At 53.4% G+C, this 21,256-nt stretch overlaps 4 protein-coding genes across 4 annotated transcripts; 1 reads left to right on the forward strand and 3 right to left on the reverse strand.

Moving 5' to 3' along the window:
* Positions 1 to 683: 683 nt before the first annotated feature.
* Positions 684 to 1,100, reverse strand: HER10_EVM0001196 (uncharacterized protein; the record flags this gene model as incomplete). Its single annotated transcript, XM_035470951.1, has 3 exons — positions 684 to 719; positions 792 to 932; positions 1,020 to 1,100. The coding sequence occupies 3 exons, from the start codon at positions 1,098 to 1,100 to the stop codon at positions 684 to 686; spliced, it is 258 nt and encodes an 85-aa protein (XP_035330410.1).
* Positions 1,101 to 3,018: 1,918 nt separating this feature from the next.
* Positions 3,019 to 4,935, reverse strand: HER10_EVM0008385 (glycosyl hydrolase family 16). The gene is made up of 2 exons (XM_035477910.1): positions 4,494 to 4,935; positions 3,019 to 4,381 (listed from the first exon to the last, which is right to left on the reverse strand). The coding sequence occupies exons 1-2, from the start codon at positions 4,585 to 4,587 to the stop codon at positions 3,345 to 3,347; spliced, it is 1,131 nt and encodes a 376-aa protein (XP_035330839.1). The 5' UTR covers positions 4,588 to 4,935; the 3' UTR covers positions 3,019 to 3,344.
* A 3,338-nt stretch (positions 4,936 to 8,273) lies between these two features.
* Positions 8,274 to 10,248, forward strand: HER10_EVM0001998 (uncharacterized protein). Its single transcript, XM_035471729.1, has 2 exons — positions 8,274 to 9,106; positions 9,162 to 10,248. The coding sequence occupies exons 1-2, from the start codon at positions 8,561 to 8,563 to the stop codon at positions 10,050 to 10,052; spliced, it is 1,437 nt and encodes a 478-aa protein (XP_035330465.1). The 5' UTR covers positions 8,274 to 8,560; the 3' UTR covers positions 10,053 to 10,248.
* A 2,002-nt stretch (positions 10,249 to 12,250) lies between these two features.
* On the reverse strand, positions 12,251 to 19,095 carry HER10_EVM0010704 (ABC transporter). Its single transcript, XM_035480156.1, has 4 exons — positions 15,736 to 19,095; positions 14,255 to 15,666; positions 14,035 to 14,205; positions 12,251 to 13,944 (listed from the first exon to the last, which is right to left on the reverse strand). The coding sequence occupies exons 1-4, from the start codon at positions 16,489 to 16,491 to the stop codon at positions 13,581 to 13,583; spliced, it is 2,703 nt and encodes a 900-aa protein (XP_035330959.1). The 5' UTR covers positions 16,492 to 19,095; the 3' UTR covers positions 12,251 to 13,580.
* Positions 19,096 to 21,256: the final 2,161 nt, after the last annotated feature.

The following is a 21,256-nucleotide window of genomic DNA, read 5'->3' on the forward strand; positions in this document are numbered from 1 at the left end:
CTCCCACCGTCCTGCAACCGGCCATCGGAGGTTGGTAGAAGGGCCGTGCCGACATTGACGTGGTTGCTGGCATGCATCTAATGAGCTTGTCGGCATCTGTGCCTCCGTAGCGCCGCGCAGTCCATACAACCCTTGGGGAAAATGTGGATTTTACTACTAAATAAGCGCCACGTCTGTTCAGCCCGGGCCCAGTTGCCATCCGTTGTCCGATGTCATGTGCAAATACATTCCATACTATGTCTGTACGTCAAGGGTCTAAGACCAATTACAGCTAGACAGTCGGTCTCCGACTTGTCCAGGCCATCAACATTCGACAGCTAAAAGCCCTTTGCATGCGTTCATCGCAACCAACAGACTCTAGGGTGCTGTCACACACCCCAGCCACTTACCTACTTCGGGGAGTGTAGACGCCGTCTTACTCGGACAGCCACCACACAATCCGCCGCGATCTCCTTCGCTGGAGCTTGATTTTTCAGCACAACGAAATGTTGTTGAAAACCCTGACAAACAGAAATCTCGCTTGGTAATGAGTATCAACTTTCAAGGAGAAGAGGGCAATCAAGGGTCTGAAGAGTTAACACATGTTCGTCTTTGGATTCGTATGCGTCTATCTAAGGCTTCAAGCTAGATGCGCTCTAGATAAGCTAGACCATCCATCCCGAACTCTAAATGACATCCATCGTTTAGTGGCAGCAAGTAACCACGCACTGGAAGTCGGCCTGCAAGGTGAAGAGTGAGTTAGCTTGACTTGCTATGCCAAACAGGACTCTGTTCGTGATGGGGTTGCTTACTCCTGAAGGTCCACGGGTGATGTCGCCGGGGGCGCTCTTGTAGGTGGGGTCAATGGCCTGGCAGACCTTGATCTTGGCGGCAGCATCAATGTTGAGGCAGAAGTTGCAGTTGGGGTCGCTGTAGGTGCAGAAGCCCTCGGACTTTGATGAGTTGTTAGCAAGCCGATCTAGCGGGTCTCGCCTCGTAGCCAATGTTGTGTGGCTTGGAAGCTAGTGTTCCGTGCTTACCTTGCAGCTGAAGCCCTGGGGAACAGCAGCAACAGCCGTGAGAAGGGAAGCAAAAACAGCGGTGAAAGTAGTGGCGCGCATATTGAACGTTATGGTTGCGACAGCAAACGAATGTTTGAAGGGGGAAGTGGAGGTTGCTGAACGAAAGGCTTGATGAGGATGAGCTTCTGATGACGAGAGCACAGTTGAAGTACGCGGAAACAGCAAAGAATTTATAACATCATGAGACGTCCATCATCTGGTGATCACGACAGTATATCGTCGGAACCTATCCTTAGATGACAGGAAAAGTGCTCTTCATGATTCGGCTGTCGGCATGAATGAGTTAAGCTTTGAACTCTAATAAACTAAAGTCCATATTCAGTATTGGTTACGAACAGGTAGAATTGTTCTAGTGCTGAACGAAGACCTGGAGTTGTAGATCTTCTTGGGCAAGTTGACTCGTACATACTGCGGCTTCCATTGTTTAGGTTACCATGTTTAAGTTCTGCGATCCTGATAGAGTAGTGGGGGAAGAACGAGTCGTGCTGCTCACGGCGACACAGGCAGTGGCCCCCAACCTATTCGCTGCCCCGCAGATCTCATTTCTGTCAAGCATTGAAACCACATAGATACGAAGTGCTAGTCAGATCAAAGTTGCTACTGGGAATCCTGGCTCCCAAGTTAGATTCTTCGAGATCGTCCATATTTCCCCACGCGCATTCTGCGGGCAACGAGTTGTGGAAATGCCTCAGCCAGTCCTTAGAGAAATGTGACTTATCAGGGACCGTCGGTGGATCATCCTCGCTCAGGTGAACAAGAAGGTACAGCGGCCCAGGATTTACCATCAACGGAAGATATTGCCCTAGGGTTGAATCCAATTCAACGAGGAAAACGGCGACCATCACTCCTACGCTGTCAGGTTGAAGCAGCGGCATGTGTCAAGTGAAGCCAAAATGAGCAGTCTTATGCCAAGAAATATCAAGTGTATAAATCGATGACACGGGCTGAACGGAACATAAGCATTTGGGGCAATACTATGTAACAGAAGTTTGAAGTAGGTAAGTAGCTATCCCGATATCGAACACTCAGTCCGTTGGCTCTGAGTAGTTTCTTAACTAGCCAATCTGAATGGTCATGTTTACGCGATACCGAAAGTATCCAGGGAGTAACTCAGTACATGTCTTGCGATATCCATGTCTGATAGCTGAACTGAATCGGCATCATAGCTTGCAACATGTCTCCAGATCTGGAGCACACTAATAAGCATAATGATGGGAGTCCTGGGCTGACTGGAGAGATCTCTCGCAGAGCCTCTGAGCCTGTGATCCAGTGTCATTGCGACCCTGTGAAGTCAATTAGCAGCACTTTACGAGGAATGCCCATGGAGTCTCGGGGATCCCCGACTCAGAATCGGGGTAGACGAAGCTTCAAGTGGGCATTGCTGAACTATCAAAGGCTCGCTCCAGATAGCGAACTTCTCTCACTAGATACTTGCTAACATCTCCTCTAACTGGCTGACGGTTTTCTCTGCATTATCTGCATTATCTGCATTCTTCAGGTCCTTCTAGTTTTATGAGCGGTAAGACAGGCGTTCAGTTGCGCTCGCCTCTTTGCATAATGACGTCGCAGTCAGGAGGTCGCTGAGTCATGGAATTCGATCAGACGTGCCTGGAGTCTGGGACAGCAAGGGTGCAACGCGAGGACCTAACACGGCCCCCTCATGTTTGGGCCCCTTATCGGACTCTAAGGGTAGCAGCGGTGAGTATCAAGAATTCAAGATGGCCTTCGGGCACATAAACGAGCCAATGACTATAGTGCGCTCGATGTAGCACCGGCTGCATGCAGGTACCCGAATGCCAATGTGATTCCAGGGTGCGGCGCCATGTAACAACTTTCCCCCAACGTCCTTCTCACGATCATGAGAAATGACATTGTGAAAAGAGCAAACTGGGAAACTGAAGAGATGAGGAAATGTTATGGCTTCGTAGATTCACTCCTCGTGACTTAACGTAATAATCCCTCCTCGAAAAATCAGCGTAAGTTTGTGCGTTCGGGCGCAAACCAACCATCCATGGATCAACTACATAGCACACGGGGTTCATCCATGCGTGCGAGTTGAGCCGTTATATTTACCACCAATGTATCTGCTGGGGCCAGGCCAAAACAGCCCTCTTCTCCCTCTCTCTCATCGACGCAAGGGTTGAAGTCACTTGAATTTATCGCGTTCCGCGGGCCAGATATAGGGCTAACTTTGGAAAGTAGGACTCTTCTGGTCCTGTATTATCTAACTGTGGTGGGAAGAACTACATACACACTACTGTAACAAATGGGGGGATATCTCTTCTAAAACAGGCCAGCCATCGCGACGAGAGCAAATCCAAACAGACCAGTGCCAACAGTCGCGCCGGTCAACAGCTTTCCAGCGGCAGCGCTGGCACCGGTGGAGGCGGTAGCGCTGGCGGACGAGCCAGACTGGGTGGCCGAGGGAGCAACCGTCGGACGGATCGTGGTTCCTGTCGTGGTGGAGTTTCTCAGCGGGGCGCCCGAGGACACGGGGAAACCAGAGGAAGGCGTCGCTGTCGCGTCGGAGCTCCCGGAGGCGGGTTCGGAGGTTGTGTTACCTGAAGTGGTGTCGTTCTGACCGGCATTGGTGCTGTCGTCGGTGGCGGCGCCAATCTTGATGCTCGAGTAGTCACCAGTCATGTCGCCGTAAGTGTAGGAGCCACCGGGGTTCGCGTTGGTGATGGAGACCTTTTGGACGGTCATGGTGAAGGGCGCCTTGGTGTAGTCGGTCTCACCGCCGGCCCAGGTGATGGTGCCGGCGTTGTTGTCCGGGTCGCCTCCGGCCCAGATACCGAGTCTCAGGCGGGCCGGGGTCTGGGGGAAGTTCTTGCCGCCAAGGGCATCGGCGTAGTTGAGGGTGCGGACAAGGTTGCTGTTGATGTACCAGGTGACGGCCTCCTTGGTCCAGTCGATGGTGTAGTTGTGGTACTCGGTCTGAGTCGCGGCGATGGTGTGGAACGCGCCACGGTCGTAGCTAGTGGTGTTGCCCTTGCCGAAGTAGTTGGTCTGAACCTCAGCATCCTTGCCGCCGAGCCACTCCCAGTCGACCTCGTCCAAGTCATCGGACTCGATGACTACACTGCTAACGATACCGGTTCCGGGGGCGGCCTTCATGAGGACCTCGGCGCGGCCGAAGAAAAAGTACCACGATGTCTCGATAGTGGGGGCATCACCCTTCTTGTTCAGGGTAAACTCGGCGCCATCAGTACCGTAGGTGATGTTGCCGGCGGTGACGGTCCAGGCATCGTTGTCGGCGCCCTTGGTGAAGTCGACCTCATAGGTGCTCTTTGACAGACCTTTGTTGGCGGGACACGTTTCTAAGTTATCTCGTGTTAGCAAAACAATTCATCCACCAAAGCATAGAGTGCCGTGATGTGGAGGACATGTCGGAATATCCTCAAATGAACGCGGATCCAAAGTTAAACTTACTCTTAGTAGGGTCGCAATCGGTAAAAGTTTGAGCGAAAGTTGTAGAAGCGAGAAGCGCAACGAGCGACGCTTGACGAACGAAAGACAATGCCATTGTGAGTAATTTTACGGCGAAGGAAGAACCCTCTAAAATTCAATTCAACGATAGTATATTGGAAGAAAAAGAAGTTTTAAAAGAGAAGAGATAGAACGAGAGAAATGGCTGAGGCTTTCAGTGAAGAACCATGGAAACCAAACCCGCCCCCTTATTTCGATGGCGGGTCAGCGTCTCCATTAAAGAAGGGCAGAATCAACAGGATGCATGGATACCTGGTGTTTGAGCTTTACTAGGAGAACCCATCACGCGAGTTCCAGCTGGACGAGCTGGAGCCAACCACCTCACTTCCACCCCATCTCAAGGAGGCTGACGTACGTTTGAGCATTTGGCAACGGCAAACACCTGCCACTCGGCCTCCCGGCAGTGGAGTTGCCATGGTGGGGTTCATTAGTGGGTGAAATCTATTGAGGGGGACGCGTGTGCATGGGTGGCTGTACCATTTCTTCTTCCCTGACACCTGCAGCTGGTCGCTCGGGGCAGCGCCCACCATCCGATGTGCCGTGCCGGGAGGCCGTTCATGCTATTAAAAGCCGTGCGGCTTGTCAAGTTGGGCTGAAGCACCAATGGGACGTCCCGGCCAGGGTTCACTTCTCTCTGTTCGATGTGGGCTAAAATGGTGAGACGGGATGACCAACGGTAGAGTCTCAAACCTCAGTGGCTGATGTCGAAACTTTCCCACACAGTATCTTTCCCATCTGTGCGTTTTAAGGGGGCTGAGACTGGAGAGGAGGGTGTTTCGCTGAATAACCCATCACGGCCCATATGCTTTGGCACTTTTCCCGATCATCTTGTTGGCGACCACACCACGGGAGGCCCCTCGATCCAAACATAATCCTTGATGTCCCGCGGAGAATAACATTCACGGTGGCAACCCGTGCCAACCTAAACATTCGAACCCAGAACTGTGATTGCTGCGGCCTTCTTAGGCTGTGCTCTTCGGACGAAACATGCTTTAAGCTCACTGGATCCCATTTACATCACAATCACAGGCCAGAGACCAAGTCTTTGCGTACCTGCATTTGATCCGCGCGCCAGTCTTCCAGCCAAGTCCGTCGACTGCGAATTCGCATTCCCGCACTCCCGTTGGGCAGGGCTGCGGACGGACAGGGGAATATGCGGCCCTTGGCACTGTCGCGGCGCTAAGTCGGCCAAGCAAATGACATCTGCAGGGTCATTTCGGAGCCCGATCGCCCACAGTCCGTGAACGGTGAGCGTCGTATCCCGCCGGGAAGCCGCCGGGGATTTTGAGAGCTCGGCAGATCTACGTTCGGGGGAGGCAGAAGCACTGCCCTGGATGACGTTGAAAATCAAGGGGTTGGCGCAGCATATATCAGGATCGCATTCGGTGCGCGCGGATGGCTTTTTGATGTTCTCCTGTTCTTCGCCGAAGGCAGGGCGAAGCGGCTGTGGCCGACGGGATGGCCATCTCAAAAGTAAGTAATGCCTTCAAACGCCGCGAGATATTACCGCCGATGCAGTCACTGTTTTGGCACTGCGAGCTGGATCTCCGGGGATTACGCCATGCAGATGAAAACAGGTCTTGGATTCGTAATCATCGATATAACCCGCATCCACAGGCAACCTCCGTGTAAACCTGAGCGTTAGTGCGATGTTCGATGCACTAGAGCAAGGACGACACATCAGCCGTTCGATCGGTCCAGTTCTCCCGGGACATTTAAGGCCTTGCATGTACAATTAAGTGAGTTGGTCTCACTAGTAAGATTGTGATAGAGACTGCCGTCAATTAGAAGCGACACAAGTCGGAAGGGAATCGCAAAACTGAGGTATGCGACACGGCTTACTCGAGGCAAGGAAATTCCTGCTACAGGATCCCAAAGCATTCGGCGAGCCTCCGATCACGAGGTGGCTTCCCAGCCCTGATGCTTCCTCAAGTATGGTTTTCCAAGGCCAATTTAGGCTCACAAGATTTCTTCCCTTTCACCCGCCGCGCATGCATACTTCTGGAGTTGGTGCAACCTTACTGCCGGCTCGGCAAGGCGAGCGATGGATTTGGACTGCCTATTGGCGTCGATGATGTCAAGCACACCCTCTCTGAAAGATCTAGTCTGGCATGGGAATATAATTTCGGTGGGAACTCGTCGATAAATCGGAAGTCGCCTTGTATGACTATCAACACATCCTCTACTTTGGAGACTTCGTAAACGCTCTTACTCTTTCCAAGAGTGGAGCTCGACGGCGCCATTCTCTTCAAAGCATCTGGAATTAGGGTTACCGTACAATGCCCGTACCAGTTCCTGTTCGACCTCGAGTTTGGGGATTTGGCTGAATGCCGGTGCCACATCGATGATCTCGAGTCTGAACCAGCTGATGCACGAGCGCAATTAGTGTCTATATTTTGCATTGTTCTTGTACGCCTCGACCACTAATCGAGCCTGATCAAGCCCAAGTCAGGCGTGAATGGGGCAGCCGCTGCTTGATATCGTGCAAGGACTGGGAAAAGAAGGGGCGAGAGGAGGAGGAAACCGCAACATATATCAAATATCAAACAGATGTCTGGGTTTTGGGAGCGAGTCAATGGCATGGACTAATGAGATCTTCCCAATGATCATCGGAGTTGAACGGGGACAGCCCCTCCATATTTGTCTTTCTTGTACGACACAAAGATCTCCAACTCGAAGTGAACACGGAAAAATAGGAGCAATTTGTAATCGAGCACAGATGGAAGCAATTCTGAGTTTTGTGGATAGCTCTTTGACAATAGGCTTATAAATGGATATTATCCTGTATGATTATTGGCTGAGACAAACGAAACGTTACAGGCAAATGTACTAGATGAAACCCAGGTTGAACTAGGTATGGGTTTCATACTCCAACTGATCTCATGGCAATTACTTGAGACCGCCCCGGGAAATTATGGGAGGACAATACCGATACTCGAGTTCAAAGACCATGATCAAATACGAGAAGTACCATTTGGCAAGCCTCTCTTCCCTTACCGATGGCGACGAAGAGCCCGAGGATCTGGTCGTTTCCACATGTCCAGGAGCAGTCAACAGGAGCTTATTACGGTACTCTGCGTAAAGCCCCTGGGTATGATGGCATAGATGGTCAACACAATCGTTGTACGCACCATTGAAAAGGATATGCGAACATTCGCCTGACGAGCCTGAGCTTAGAGAAGAGGCGCGGGGGAAGACGTAGACCGATGACCATGTCTTTCAAGATAATAAGAGCACGTGGATGGAGGAGTTTTGAAGGAATTGTCTGGAAGGAAATCTAGGGCTTGATTTAGTGCATGGATGATCACAGTGTTGGTGTTGTTGGTCGAATTTTGGTTGGATCCTTATGATTAGAACGGATTCTTTCCCCGCTAAGAAGTCACAGCCATACAACTTCCCAAGCAACTATAACATCTTCTAGACGCTCAATCTGTTGCGTATAGATGCGAAAAAATGAAGGCCTGCTTGTGCCTGCCTATAACAGAGATGGATAGTGGGAAGGTTTGGTTTCGTCTTCCACGAGCTGTAGATCGCATGACCGACTACAGAGATGCTGACTCAGCTGCACAGCCATGATAGCGCCACAGAAGCTTGAGGGACATAGCTTGTCAAGCCACATGACTTCGAGCACCTTAACTCCCGAGGGCTCCACCCTGCGCCTCGGCTCACCATGGATTTCCACTGGCGGTTGATCGGACGTTTGGGGCGGTTGATGTCACACCCGCTTAAGCTTGACCAGCTACTGACGGACAATCAGGCTGTTCGCAACTTCACGATATCCCACATTTCAGGATCGCTTCCCTGTACCTTCGCAATACCAAACCATAGAGTTTTATTGCAATTCTTACCATGCGATAGAAGCATACACCCTCCCACTTCTGCGATTCTTGTTGCGCCGTGGGCTCAAGAGCTCCCGCACACGATATACCCTCACTCTCCGCATCTCCCACCCCCGAACCTCAACGAACCGACCATCTCCACCTTGAGCACCCTCGCGCCAGTCACCCAGCATGACCGACACGATACCTTCACTTCAGGCCGGTCCTCAAGATGGCGAGCGCCGCTGCTTCATCTGCCTCATGGACGAGAACGAGTCCGGCGCCTCCGAGTCCGCCTGGGTCGACCCGTGCCCATGCACCCTCGAAGGCCACCAAGACTGCATGATCCAGTGGGTCACGGAGCTGGAGCGCGAGGGCAAGGAGATCCTCTGCCCGGTGTGCAAGGCCAAGATCAACATTGACGAGCCCTACGACCCGGCACTCGCGCTCAGCAACCAGATCTACAAGTCCTTCAGCAGGGTGTCGCCGGGCCTGATCCTCGGCGGGATCGGCGCGGGCACATGGGTCAGCTTGGCCATGTATGGCAACATTGCGGTGCGGGTGTTTGCGGGCCCCGAGGCGACGTATCGCTTCTTCTTCAACGACAGGAACCCCAGAGGCGTGCCCATGGTCAACTGGATCCACGTCGCGATCCTGCCGACCATCGCGCCCGCCCTGGTTCTGGGCTCATCGGTCCCTATTCTGGGCAATGTCTTCTTCATGCCCGTCGCCGCGCTGGTAAGCATACCTTTCTGCATACTCATTTCTCGCAGACCTGACTGACATGATCTAGTACGGCGTTTTCCACATGGCCAAGGACGACCACTTCTTCTCCTGGCCCCCGTCCCCTCAACTCGCGGCAGCGTGCTTCCCGTACATTAGAGCTGTATACAATAACCTATGGCACGAGTTCGTCTGCCCGTACGAGAAGAGGTGGGAGCGCATAATTGCTGGACTGCCCGAGCCCGCACCTCAGGCGAACAACAGACAGAACGGCAACCGCCGCCGCCGTGGTAGGAACAACGAGGGCGCCAACGAAGCTGCTAGAAACGTCGGATTGGTGGGAGGGTTGATCGATGCGGCTATCGATATGCTGGACATCCCCGACGTGGAGATGGAGGTTGAGCTGGAAGAAGTGGAGGTGGGACAGGACCATGACATGGTTAACCTCGAGATTCTCGTCGAGGAGATCGAGGAGGCACATGCAGCGGAGCAGGAGAACGGCGCCGGAAATATCGCTGCCGCCCTCCCTGCCCAGTTGCCCCAGCCAGGCAACCAGCCACAGCAGGCACCGATCGTGGCACCTCAACAACCAGCGGCCCAGCCGGCGCCCGCAGCACCGCGCCAGCGTGGCATCCAGGCTAGCCTCAAGGACGTCACAAATGCGATTGTGAGCACACTCCTGCTACCAGTCTTCTCTGCCGCCATGGGCGAGGCCATCCGTTTGGCACTACCGAAGCACTGGACATCTCCTGCAGGTACCTTTGGTCGGTTCAAGATCCGAACAGGTCTGCTTCAGGAGCAATGGGGCCGCAACCTTGTCGGAGGCTGCATGTATGTGGTGATCCGCGACGTGTTCCGGCTCTACACCAAGTACCGCCTCGCGAAGAACAAGCCTCTGCGCAAAATTCGCAACGTTGACAGGCGGAGGAACCAGACCTCTTCCACTTCTCCCGCCACTTAGGGAACGTTGAGATGAGAAATCAAACATACTAATTGAAAGCGACAGTACACACCTGCATATCAAACGGCGTTGGCGAATAGGATAGGAGGAGTGTATACCTTTTTTGCTTTATTTTCATTCTGTATGGTTAGATATCGTTCAGCATGGCGGACTACGAGGTGTTTCTCATCTCCACGGCCTCTGTCTGACAGTAACGAATCAGTCAGATTAAGGTATTGATTTATTATCGTGCGGTCAACAGTGATGAACATAGATATTATGTGCATTTAACCGTATTTCTGCATGATTGCATGAAATTGAAGCGAAGAGGAAATGCGCCTGTCCCATTCAGCGGGGCAAACGGTACGTTCCTCCAGGCTCTTCCCCTCCAAGGCTCCAACGCCGCCGCCGCTTGACGCCCACCCGCCCAGTCCCCCCTCCCCCACCTTCACCGCGGCTGCGCTGGAACCTTCCAGCCAAACAGCTGTACCGACCGGGCGAAAAGAGAACGTGGGGAGTGACGCGGGCAAGCCAAGCAGCCGCAAAGCCCAACCCGCCAGCCATCGTAACAAAGGAGGACGATCCCCAAAAAAAACGAACAACACAACACCCAAGCTCTCCACCATCTTACAACACCTCTTGATACCCCCCCCCATCCTCGTGTCGAACCCTCCCTCTATTCGATTATATACACATCCACAAGTTCACACATCGTCAAAATGGTAAGTAACCCATTCCATCCCATCCTCCGGAGAGGCAGGCAGCCTAAGAGAAGAGCACGATCATGAGCTAACATTTTACCCCTCCTCCAGGCGACAGTAACCTCCAAACAGCGCCTCGCCGTCGCAATCTGCGAATTCCTCTCCACCTCGGTCAACGACGGCACCCTCCCCGCCGACGACAAGGACTCCATCGACGTCGCAATCCAGTGCATCGCAGACTCCTTCAAGGTCGACCCCACCGACAAGAAGATCCTCGCAGAGGCCGTCGGCGCCCAGAACCTCTACCAAGTCTACTCCGTCTACGAGAAGCTCAAGAACGCCTCCACCCCGGCCGCGGCAGCGGGCGCCTCCGCCGGCGCAGCAGCAGCAGGCGCGGCCGATGCCGCCGCCTCGGCCTCCAAGACGGTGACCGAAGAAGACAAGAAGGAGGCCGACGCCCTCAAGTCAAAGGGCAACGCCGCGATGGCCTCAAAGGACTACCCCTCCGCCATCGCCCTCTACACCCAGGCCCTGGCCCTGAACCCCGGCAACGCCGTCTTCCTCTCCAACCGCGCGGCCGCCCACTCCGCCGCAAAGGACCACGAATCCGCAAAGGCAGACGCCGAGGCCGCCGTCGCCGTCGACCCGGCCTACACGAAAGCCTGGTCCCGCCTCGGCCTCGCCCGCTTCGCCCTCGGCGACGCAAAGGGCGCAATGGAGGCCTACGGAAAGGGCATCGAGTTCGAGGGTTCCGGCGGCAGCGAGGCCATGAAGAAGGGCTTCGAGACCGCCAAGCGCCGCGTCGAGGAGATGTCGGTCGAGGAGCGCGACCTGCCCCGCCAATCACCCGGTGTCGGTGGTGGCATGGGCGGTGGCGCGGGCGGTATGCCCGACCTGAGCAGTCTGGCGAGCATGCTCGGCGGAGGAGGAGGAGCTGGCGGTGGTGCCGGAGGCATGCCCGATTTCAGCCAGATCATGAACAACCCCATGTTCGCGAGCATGGCCCAGAACCTGATGAGCAACCCCGACATGATGAACAACCTCATGAGCAACCCTCGCCTGCGCGAGATGGCCGACCGCTTCGGTAGCGGTGGCGGCATGCCTGACCTGAACTCTCTTATGTCCGATCCCAACATCGCCGACATGTAAGTGGTCTACCTGTCATAATATCACAGAATTCAATCCTAACTCTTTCTAGGGCACGCAACATGATGGGTGGTGGAGGTGCACCGGGTGGTGCTCCCGGAGGAGGCGCTGGTGCTGGTGCTGGTGCTGGCCGTGGAGGCTCGGCCTAAAGCGTCGTTTCAAGAGAATGAAACTCATACTTGAAAGGACTTTGCCGTTGGAAAAGCCAGGAAACAAAGTCGATAACCACTCCGACTTATTACTAGAATTACCCTCACAATAACATGCACAAAACTCCTGTGCATGAATAGAACACTATTTAACGGCCCCATGAGACGAGTCTCCTTGACCAAGGTTGAAGGACGTTTTTGAGAAACAGCAAAGGGCTGTGGAGGTAACTGAGCATGTTGGCCAAGCTATCGACCCTTCTTATCCATACATCCAGTCTAATCTAAACTCAAGTATCCCCCAGTCTGTTCTAAAGCTTTTGCCCACCAATTCTAATGAAGCTGATCCTTCGCCAATTTTGGGTTGCTTTTGATGCGAAACAAAATACTCTCATGATATGAAACGTAGCCCCCTCCGTGTCTTTTTAGACAAGCCAGCTTGCGCTGACGCCGTTCTCTAAATAATACCGTAGAAAGTGGCACCTAACAAGCCATTTGTTGGGCCGAGAATAGTACATGGAACCGGTGCCAACTCGAACAAAAGAAATCTGATAATGTGCGGCGCGGGGTTCATTGAGAAGCTGTTGAAAGCTAATGATGAGCGCCATGATCGGGGGGTTTCGCATGACCATGGCGGCCACGCCCACGGCCTCCGCCTCGGTTGTGTCGCTTTCTCTGACCACGATTGTTGTTGGACTGCTGAGAATCTCGAGCGAGCGAGGATACAGCTGAGTTAGACTGCGTGACCTCCTTGAGAGGAGATGATGGCGTCGTTGGTTTGATTGTAACCGGACCGTGAGATCCCTCAGGCACATTCTCCTTGTGGCGACAGACAGGAGTGCTAGTCGAGCCGGGTGTCGGCAGCTTGTCGTTGATCAAGTCTTTGGATACGATGATGGTCATTGGGGAAGCACGAGTATCCTGGCCCGGTGCGACGGTCTTCAACTTCAAGACCGGGGCAGATACATGGCGTACCTCCTGCAGCCGATTAGTTTCTCGCTCGGCTAAGGATGGCTGTGAGAATCTTACAGCAATGAATCCATCAGCATCATCGCCACTTTGGTCCATCGCATCAGTATCGCCACAAGCTTGTCCATTCGAATCGCTCATGGCGTTATAGCGACGGGCAGTAGGGTGAGGGGTTCTGAATAGGGGAGGCTCAAGCTTGATGACAGTGTCCACTGAGTCGTTGTCGGAGTCTTGTACTCTACTGTCGTGTCGAGCACCTAACGCCATACCGCGGTCAGACATCTTTCCTTGAGAGCAATTATACACCATGAAGGGGACCTTACCAGACAGAAAGCTTACTTGAGCACGGCCGCCGGCAGAAATGGTCGTGGTGTCAACAGTGGATCGTGGGGAGGAATCGTCATCCGAAGAAGTCGCGCTCGCCCAATTCAAAACCCGCTTGGGAGTCTGTCGAATGGGTGAGACATGTGGCTTCGCGGAGTTTGTGACGGGCTGGCGAGTGGGGGATGGAAAAGAAATTTTGGTGATGGGGGTCGACTTGGGCGTGAATTCGGGTGCAACGGGGTTCAATCGAGATCCCTACACAATTAGTGGTTAGAATCTGCCAAAGACGAATCTTCAGCTGACTCTACCTCTTTCTTGTGATTACCGGGAGTCTGAACAGCCTCGTTTCCCTTGCTCGCCTGAGTCGGTGTCGTGTGGGTGTCCTCGGACGCAGAAGCATCTGTCTCCGATGTGCCATCGAGCGTGGAGTCGTCGGTGTCACTTGCAGACGACTTCTTGTTGATGGCGGATTCGTCATCCTTGGGCTTCAGGAAGGTTTGCTTAGACCATAGGTCTGCGTACCTTCCCTTAGCGGTAACGAGATCAGCGTGATTGCCCTGCTCGACAACCTCACCATCCTCGATGACAACAATGCGATCGGCGTTCATAATGGTTGAAAGTCGATGACTGTGTATGATTAGCACATGGACCCGGTAGCTCAGTGGCACAGTGGCAAGGATGTGAACAATAGAAGCATGAAAAAAATGGAATACATACGCGACAATAAATGTGGTTCGTCCCTTGCAGAGCTGCATGAATGACTGCTGGATCTTCTGCTCTGTGTCGGTGTCCACTGAACTTGTCGCTTCGTCCAGAAGCACAATCTCGGGCTGCTTGAGAATTGCCCGGGCAATAGCAACACGCTGGAGCTCGCCGCCGGAAAGTTTGCTGGTTTTGGTCAGCTACTAGTCCTATCGCAGACACAGGGACTACTCACATTCCCCTCTCACCAACTCGCGTGTTGTATCCATCGGTGAAAGTCATGATCTTATCATGAATGCAAGCAGCCTTGCAAGCTTCAAAGACCTCGTCGTCAGAAGCGGTGATTCTCGCATACCGAATGTTGCTAATGATTGTGTCGTCGAAGAGCACAGGATTCTGTGGCACCAAGCCAATGCGGTCACGGAGACTGTGCAAGTCAACGTCACGCACATCCTGTCCATCAATCAAGATGGATCCCTCGCTGGCGTCGTAGAAACGGTTGAGTAGCTTCAACATGGTGGACTTGCCGGCACCAGTAGCACCAACAAAGGCCACCGTCTGGCCGCCGGGAACAGAAAGAGAGATGCTGTTGATGATCTTCTTCTTGGAATCATAGGTGAAGCTCACATCATTGAAATTGACGTTGCCACCAACAAGCTTCAGGGGACGGGCCCCCTTCTTGTTCACAATTGTTGGCTCCTTCTTCATAATGTCCAACAGTCGCTCGGCGTCGATCAAATCGCTTCCAATCTTCTTTCCGAGGCTGGCCATGAACCGCAGTGGAGACGTGAGTTGAGCCCAGTACATCAAGAGCATTGTCAAGTCACCAGGGGTGGCCTTGCTGTTTTTGATCCTGTACACAGCCAGAATCGCGCCGGCCAACAAACCACAGAGGAGAACCAGAGACTGGAATGCTTGCGCAGTAAACCACCCGAGACGTACACGCTTAGTCCAGTTGATGCGGGTGTGAATTGCGTTGGAGTAGCGCACATCTTCATACGTCGTCTGATTGAAGGATGCAACCGTATGCCAACCCGTGATTCCAGTCTGGCGTACGTAGTGCTCGGCGTACTGGGCGTTCACGTGGGCCCGTCTGCGTTCCTTCATCACAGCAATCATCTTCGTAGCGATGAACAAGAAAAGTGTGCTGGTCGCCAGGGTGATGAGACCTTCGTAGGGCCCCAAGATCACCGAGAGGTAAACAATGGCAACGACAAGGTCGATCAGCATGGGAAGTGCTTGGAAACAGATAGACTCCAGGAGATCGGATACACTTGACCCGCCATACATGGCCAGGCTGATGTCAGATGTGCTCTTTGAATCGTGGAAGTCGGCTGAGAGGTTCAAGATGTGTCGGTATGCTGCTGTGCTCAGAGCCCCATCGGCGTATACCTCAAGAGGAAGGTAGAGCCATTCTCGCAGAAACTCAATACCGGCGTCAGAAGCAGCGATTCTGAGCAGACCGTAGATCGCAACTCCGTACCAGGCACTGCTGAAATTCTTGTCCTTGAGCTCATCGACAATGATACCGAATTGACGCGGGATCAAGAGGTTGAGAGCGTTGCCGGCGAGCAGACAGAGGCCAACAAGGACAAGGCGTAATTGCAGGGATTTCTGTCCGACAGGCCAGATGTAGGGAAACAAAATCTAGACTGGTGTCAGGCAAGTGAAGAATATCAGGAGTGATTGAAGGGACGAGAAGAATCCAAAACTTACGCCGAATCCCTTAATGTACGTCAGCCAGTTGCCCTCTTCCTGAAGGCGCTTCTCCATCTCCTCCTGTGCCTTTCGCTGGCGTTCGGCCCAGTACGACTCTGGTGGATCACTTGTCGTTCCGTACGTAGAAGTAGAGCTCTGGCTCCCGTTTCCTGAGCTGCTCAATCGGGACTTTGGGCCATCTTGACCGAGAAGAGACTGCCGTTCTTCGTCTGTCGCTTCTTCCTGGCTGGCTCGGATACGCTGAACAACGTAGATGGAAACAATGGTAAGAAGAAGATAGTAGCGGAGACCAGCAAAGACAAGGTGAGCGATGCGGCAGTGCTCGAAAGTGCTGGAGCGTCTGATAATGAGATCTGGCACTCCAATCATGGGCTCGAAAACCAAGGAAATGAGCCATGAGCCCCAGTACGGTGTCCACACAGGGTGTTCTGTGTCGGAAAGGAAGGCCAATTGAGTACCAAAGACAAGAATGCAGGAAAGCAAGCCAATAACCTCATGTTCCTGGCCAATCCATTCTTGAAGGACGATGGACTGAATGGCGATGACGGCAATCTGGGCGACGTAGGTAAGGACAAAGGCAACGATAAGGTTGAGGATCCATGACCGAGGGATGAACTCTTTGCCTGGGTTATTGGCTGCCCGCAAAGTCTGAAGAGTGCACACAGCAACAGCGGAAGCAATTGCAAAATAGGCGAAGGCCAATGCCGGATAGAGGTAGTGGAGGCTATCGAGAAGCTCTTCGAGGGACGCCATTGCGGCAGACGGTGTTGAGGACGTGTGGAGCACCCGTAGATCCGCAAGACGACCGAATACCGACTAGAGAGAGCTCGAGGGGGTGGACGGATTAGGTAGTTGATGGATTCACCAAAAATCGAGAGGCGGCTAGCTGGTGTTCCCGACAAATGAAAGTTGAGAAGATTGCGAGATGCTGGGGGAGAGACAAGTGACGGGTGTATGATGAGAGGGATACCGGGGGAGCTTTGGCCAGGGATGGATGGATGGAGCTGTGGGTGATCTGATGTCCAGGCCTTTGGGGAGCGTGCCTCAACAGGGATGGTGCAAGACGGGGAAGACGGGAAGGGCTGCCTGCCAGACGGAGTTCTGTTTCGTTTCCTTCCCCAAGTTTTAGTTTTCTATCCAGCAAAGAGCTTGCAGCTTGCAGGAGGAAGCGAGCTCAGGAAACAAGGGTGACGATGGAAGAGGGCTGCGGCGTCGTGCGTAGAGTGGACCTGCGCGGGCAGAAGTGCGTTTCGATGGTTGCTTCCAGGTGAAGTTTAAAGTTCAGTTGGCGATGGAGAGGTAGGATGGATGATGCAAGCCGGCAGGAGACCGAATGATGCAAGTCGAAGCAAGATCTAGATTGCCTTTTTTTTTCGTCTCTAGAAAGACGGTTCGAAAGGTAACGGTGTAAAAGAGAAAGCTTGAAGAAGTGAGGTAGGTGCCGAATGTCGATATTAAAGAGTGACCACCGCGTTCCGGGGACGTGTTTGCTGCAGGTGCTTGGGAAGGAGCAGGTACCCGATCCCAGCCAGGTTCGGTGGGAAAGGGGAAAGACCGCAGGACTATCCGTAAAGTACAGGACGGAAGGATAAAGAGGAAGGGGTTGGACCCAGGTAAGGTAAGGCCCCTTGCCTTATGGTAAGATCAAGAAAGTGCAAGTGCAAGTGCAATACCTAAGGTACGATTGAGCCTTCTCCTTGTTCTTTGCAGTTCCAGGCGTGCAGGTGTGCCAGGTTCCTTCTGTTGGGGTGAGAGAATGTAGATGCGTGCCGGGTGCGTCGAATTGATGCAAGGCAGCTGAGCACTGTCGTCTAAGCGGAGGGAACGTGAACCAACTACTCCAGCTGGGGCGAGAACGTCTCAGAAAGAGGGAGGAACTGGCTGGTAACTGCAGGGTTCAGGTATCAGATCGTCTCCTTCCCTTTCTCGGTTCACCGTTTTGGTGAGGAAGGACTCCGGGAAGTTTGAAGGCAAGAAAGTAAGTACTTTCGCAGAAGAGGGAAGCAGCCTTGGGCTCAGTCTGATGCACACCTTCCTCTACACCTTCGGTCTGTTGGTAAAAGGAAGGTGACGTGTGGTCAAGGTGCCTTGCAGAAAGAGCAGGAACTGGAAAGCGTATCTGTGGAAACTTGAAGGGGCAGGCACAGAGTCCGTTGTACGTCAGCCAGTCGGCTCCTTCCTCTCCCTGAAACCTGTACAGGCAAGGCAGGTAGGCACCTCGAAAATTCTCTCCCGAAATGTAATGGCCCAGTCCGGTCGCGCAGGCGTGGGGGGAATTGGCGGGGGAAATGGGCAAATGCGTGATGCAAGTCTCCAAGCAACACACTCAGGTCTCTCCCGTCGTTTATTTGCTGCTCGCCCTGCGTTGGTGCTCAGTAAGCTAAGGTACTACTTGCCGCTGGCTGTTGAGGTGCTGTTGCTGTTGCTGACACTGCCAGTGCCGCTGTTGCTTGCTGAGAGCTTGCGAGATGCTTGTGTGGCGGCCGGAGCCGAAAATCGAGCAGAGTCTTTCGTGTAACACCAAACTGGACACGACACTCCCAAACCCGGGATGACAGGGACAGGGACGACGCGTCTCCAATTCTGCAAGAACTTCTCCTGGAGTCTCGCTCCCTCGTCTCAATTCGCCTCTTTCTTGTCGTCTATTTTGCGTTGCCTTAAACCCAAGGCAATTTATGCTGGAACTCCGGATGGTCTTGTCCACAGATTTCTCTAGTCGTCTCCCTCTGTGCCGTTTGACAAGCCGCCACCGAGAACAACAAAGAACGACCTTGGACAGCTATGCAATCGAGCTCGAGTACACTGCGATATAGGATCGTGACCCTTCGAAATTTAGATGGAATGCCGAAGGTGGTAGAGCTTTCGCTGGCTGAAGACGAAGCACAGAAGTGACGTGGAGACAATAAGAGAAGGTCTCGAGGGCAGAAGTTCGTGTTACCCAAGCGCGGTGCTACGCTTCTCAGACCCCGGTCACCGTGTGTCTGTGGCGGGCGAGATACCCGGCAATCAATTACACGCTGTCGATATCGCTGTAGCCTCCCGGTTGATGTTTGTTTCACCGGCTGGTGATGGGTTCGTCGCTGATGTCGTTTGGCTTGATACTGTCCAATGTCTAACGAATGAAAGAGAACAGGTAACGAATGAAAACAGACGCTTTGCCTCGCGTGCGACCAGCTCGATGGTAGATATTTGGATCAACTGTTGAGGTCTCTGTCTTGACTCAGATGCCCATCAAGGTTCCAGATGTTGCAAACACCTGGAATGAGACGCAAGAAAGGGGTGGATACACCAAGCTCCAGATGCCCAGGCCAACCAACCGGCCGGTTTGCCTGTCCAACCTACGCACCCTGTCACGCCCTGTCTGTCTGTTTCTCAATGCCGGCCAGGTGATGCCCCAAGCAACAATGAATGAGACCGGTGTGGTGCGCTGGAAACGGCTTCACTCGTGCAAGCCAGCGTCGAATGATGGCGCGAGCGTATTCGCGGATCCGTGGGGATTTCGAAGGAAATGGGTCCCAACTCAGCATCCTTTCTTGCGGACGGGAGTTGCGGACCTTTAAACCATGTCGACTGCTCCGCCTGCCTCGGCCCATGATGCCTGGAGAGGCTCCTACCATTACCATGCACACTTGTTGCACAAGCCGCACTCCTAATTCATCATCTTCACTCACCGGACAGGTTGCCTAGGTTCACAAGCAAGAGGCGACGGCGAGCCCTTAAGGCTCCAGTCTTGACAAGAGCACTTCGTATCTGACAGTCAATGGCGCTCGCCGAATCGCTGGCTATCGTATTCACGGCCATGGGGCGCAGGGAACTCCGGCATAGTCGCCATCCAGTCATGTCTGCTTTTCCACCGGCTACGCAGCGGACTTCGCTCTGGCGGACGGCATTCCCAGTCAAACAAGTGGATGTGGCATCCGTCACCATGCCCATTGGCTTTGACGCGAGTGTCACGAGAATGCAAGTTGCTTCTTCTTTCTATGCAATGTAGTATCTCGTTTTGACTCACAAGGCTGCGGCTCGGCCGACGCTGCTTGAGTGGGTGTGGTGGTTCGAACTTGGTGACGAGATGGATGCGTCGTTCTGCGTTCAGCAAACCGTAATAGAGACCTTGCATGTTCTTGTGCACCATCACACCGGAGGACCCCAAACGACGATTGGTGTGGGAATCCCGAATGCTGGATTACCAAGATTCCCCAGGGCCTCCCAGACGTGCAGCCTGCATATGCAGCATGCACTAGGCCGAGGTACTCTGCACAGATAGTTAAGTCCCCAGCACAAAGCCTTGCTCCCGTGAGCAACTCCGGCTATTAGAAATCCTGTCTTGGTGACATGGCAGTACTCCCCAGGGGCACATTATCCAGATGCATCAGCAAATTTGATCACGTCTCGCAGGCGCCTCATTTCTGCCTGCCTACGGATACTTTCCTGCACATGGTACCATCACAAAGTCATCCGCTGATGTCTATCCAGGCAATGCGAGCCAAACATTTACCGACTTTTGATGTAGAGGCTGTCCAGAGGCCTGAAAGAGCCGTAGCGCCTCAGCTCGGTGTCGACAAGAACCTATCACGATTCTAGCCAGTGTTGTATATTGAAAGCCACAACACAAGGGGCAGAGCGGCTCGGATCCCCGGTGCTCGCTGGGCGCACGACCCACTGCCCCCTGTTGATATGCAAGGCACTGCCTGTCACTCCCCATCGACGGAATACCTACCTCAAGCCTCAAGGTCCTCAACTGATCAAGAATGCACCTCAGATCACCAGCCAGCCAGTGTTTCTCCGTACCGTTGGCAACTTTGTTTGACTGGTTCGAGACCGCTAGCACCGCTTGTCAGGCTAAGGTGAACTATGGAAATTGAGTCTATGAATGGCAAATTACTGCGCACTTCCCATCATCAGCCAATCGTCTCCATGATGCTTACACATGGTACGTACCGCGCTGTTGGAGGCTTGGAGCTCACCATTCCGCAGTGCTTCGGAGCTTGAGCCTGGCGTCCGGATAGCTTCCGCCATCCCGCTGCCAGCACGTCCCGGCCCCCAAATATCAACCTTCACCAGAACAACCGTCCGCGTTGCAAAAACGTTGTGGCTGGCACTGGCAACCAACCTGTCGGGCAGTTTCTCGACGCCATGCTTTTTGCAGTCGATGGACGGTAGACCTGGCCTGGCCATCCAGCTCTCGACCATCCATCCCGGGTATTGGATCTGAGCTGTCTCACCGCTTGTGATCTCTTGGTGGTATGAAAAGCAATATCTCGCATTACCCCTGGCAGGATTGCATGGGCATCCTGCTGCACCTTTGCTTACTAGCGCCCCATCTCCAGCGACATGTTGGGGTTTGATGAGCCCAATTTGGGTTCAACTAAACTGGGCATTCAATTTTCTGTGTCACTGTTGCTAAGTCACTGAGACCTGGTTGCCGAGGCAGAAATTCAACGTCATTTGACATTTGCAGGCCAACACCACATTTCCAAATAGACACGTTCGCAACCCATACTTGACCAGAAGATGGATA

Source organism: Colletotrichum scovillei (genome assembly GCF_011075155.1).
Source record: "Colletotrichum scovillei strain TJNH1 chromosome Unknown Contig00008, whole genome shotgun sequence".
Lineage (NCBI taxonomy): Eukaryota > Fungi > Ascomycota > Sordariomycetes > Glomerellales > Glomerellaceae > Colletotrichum > Colletotrichum scovillei.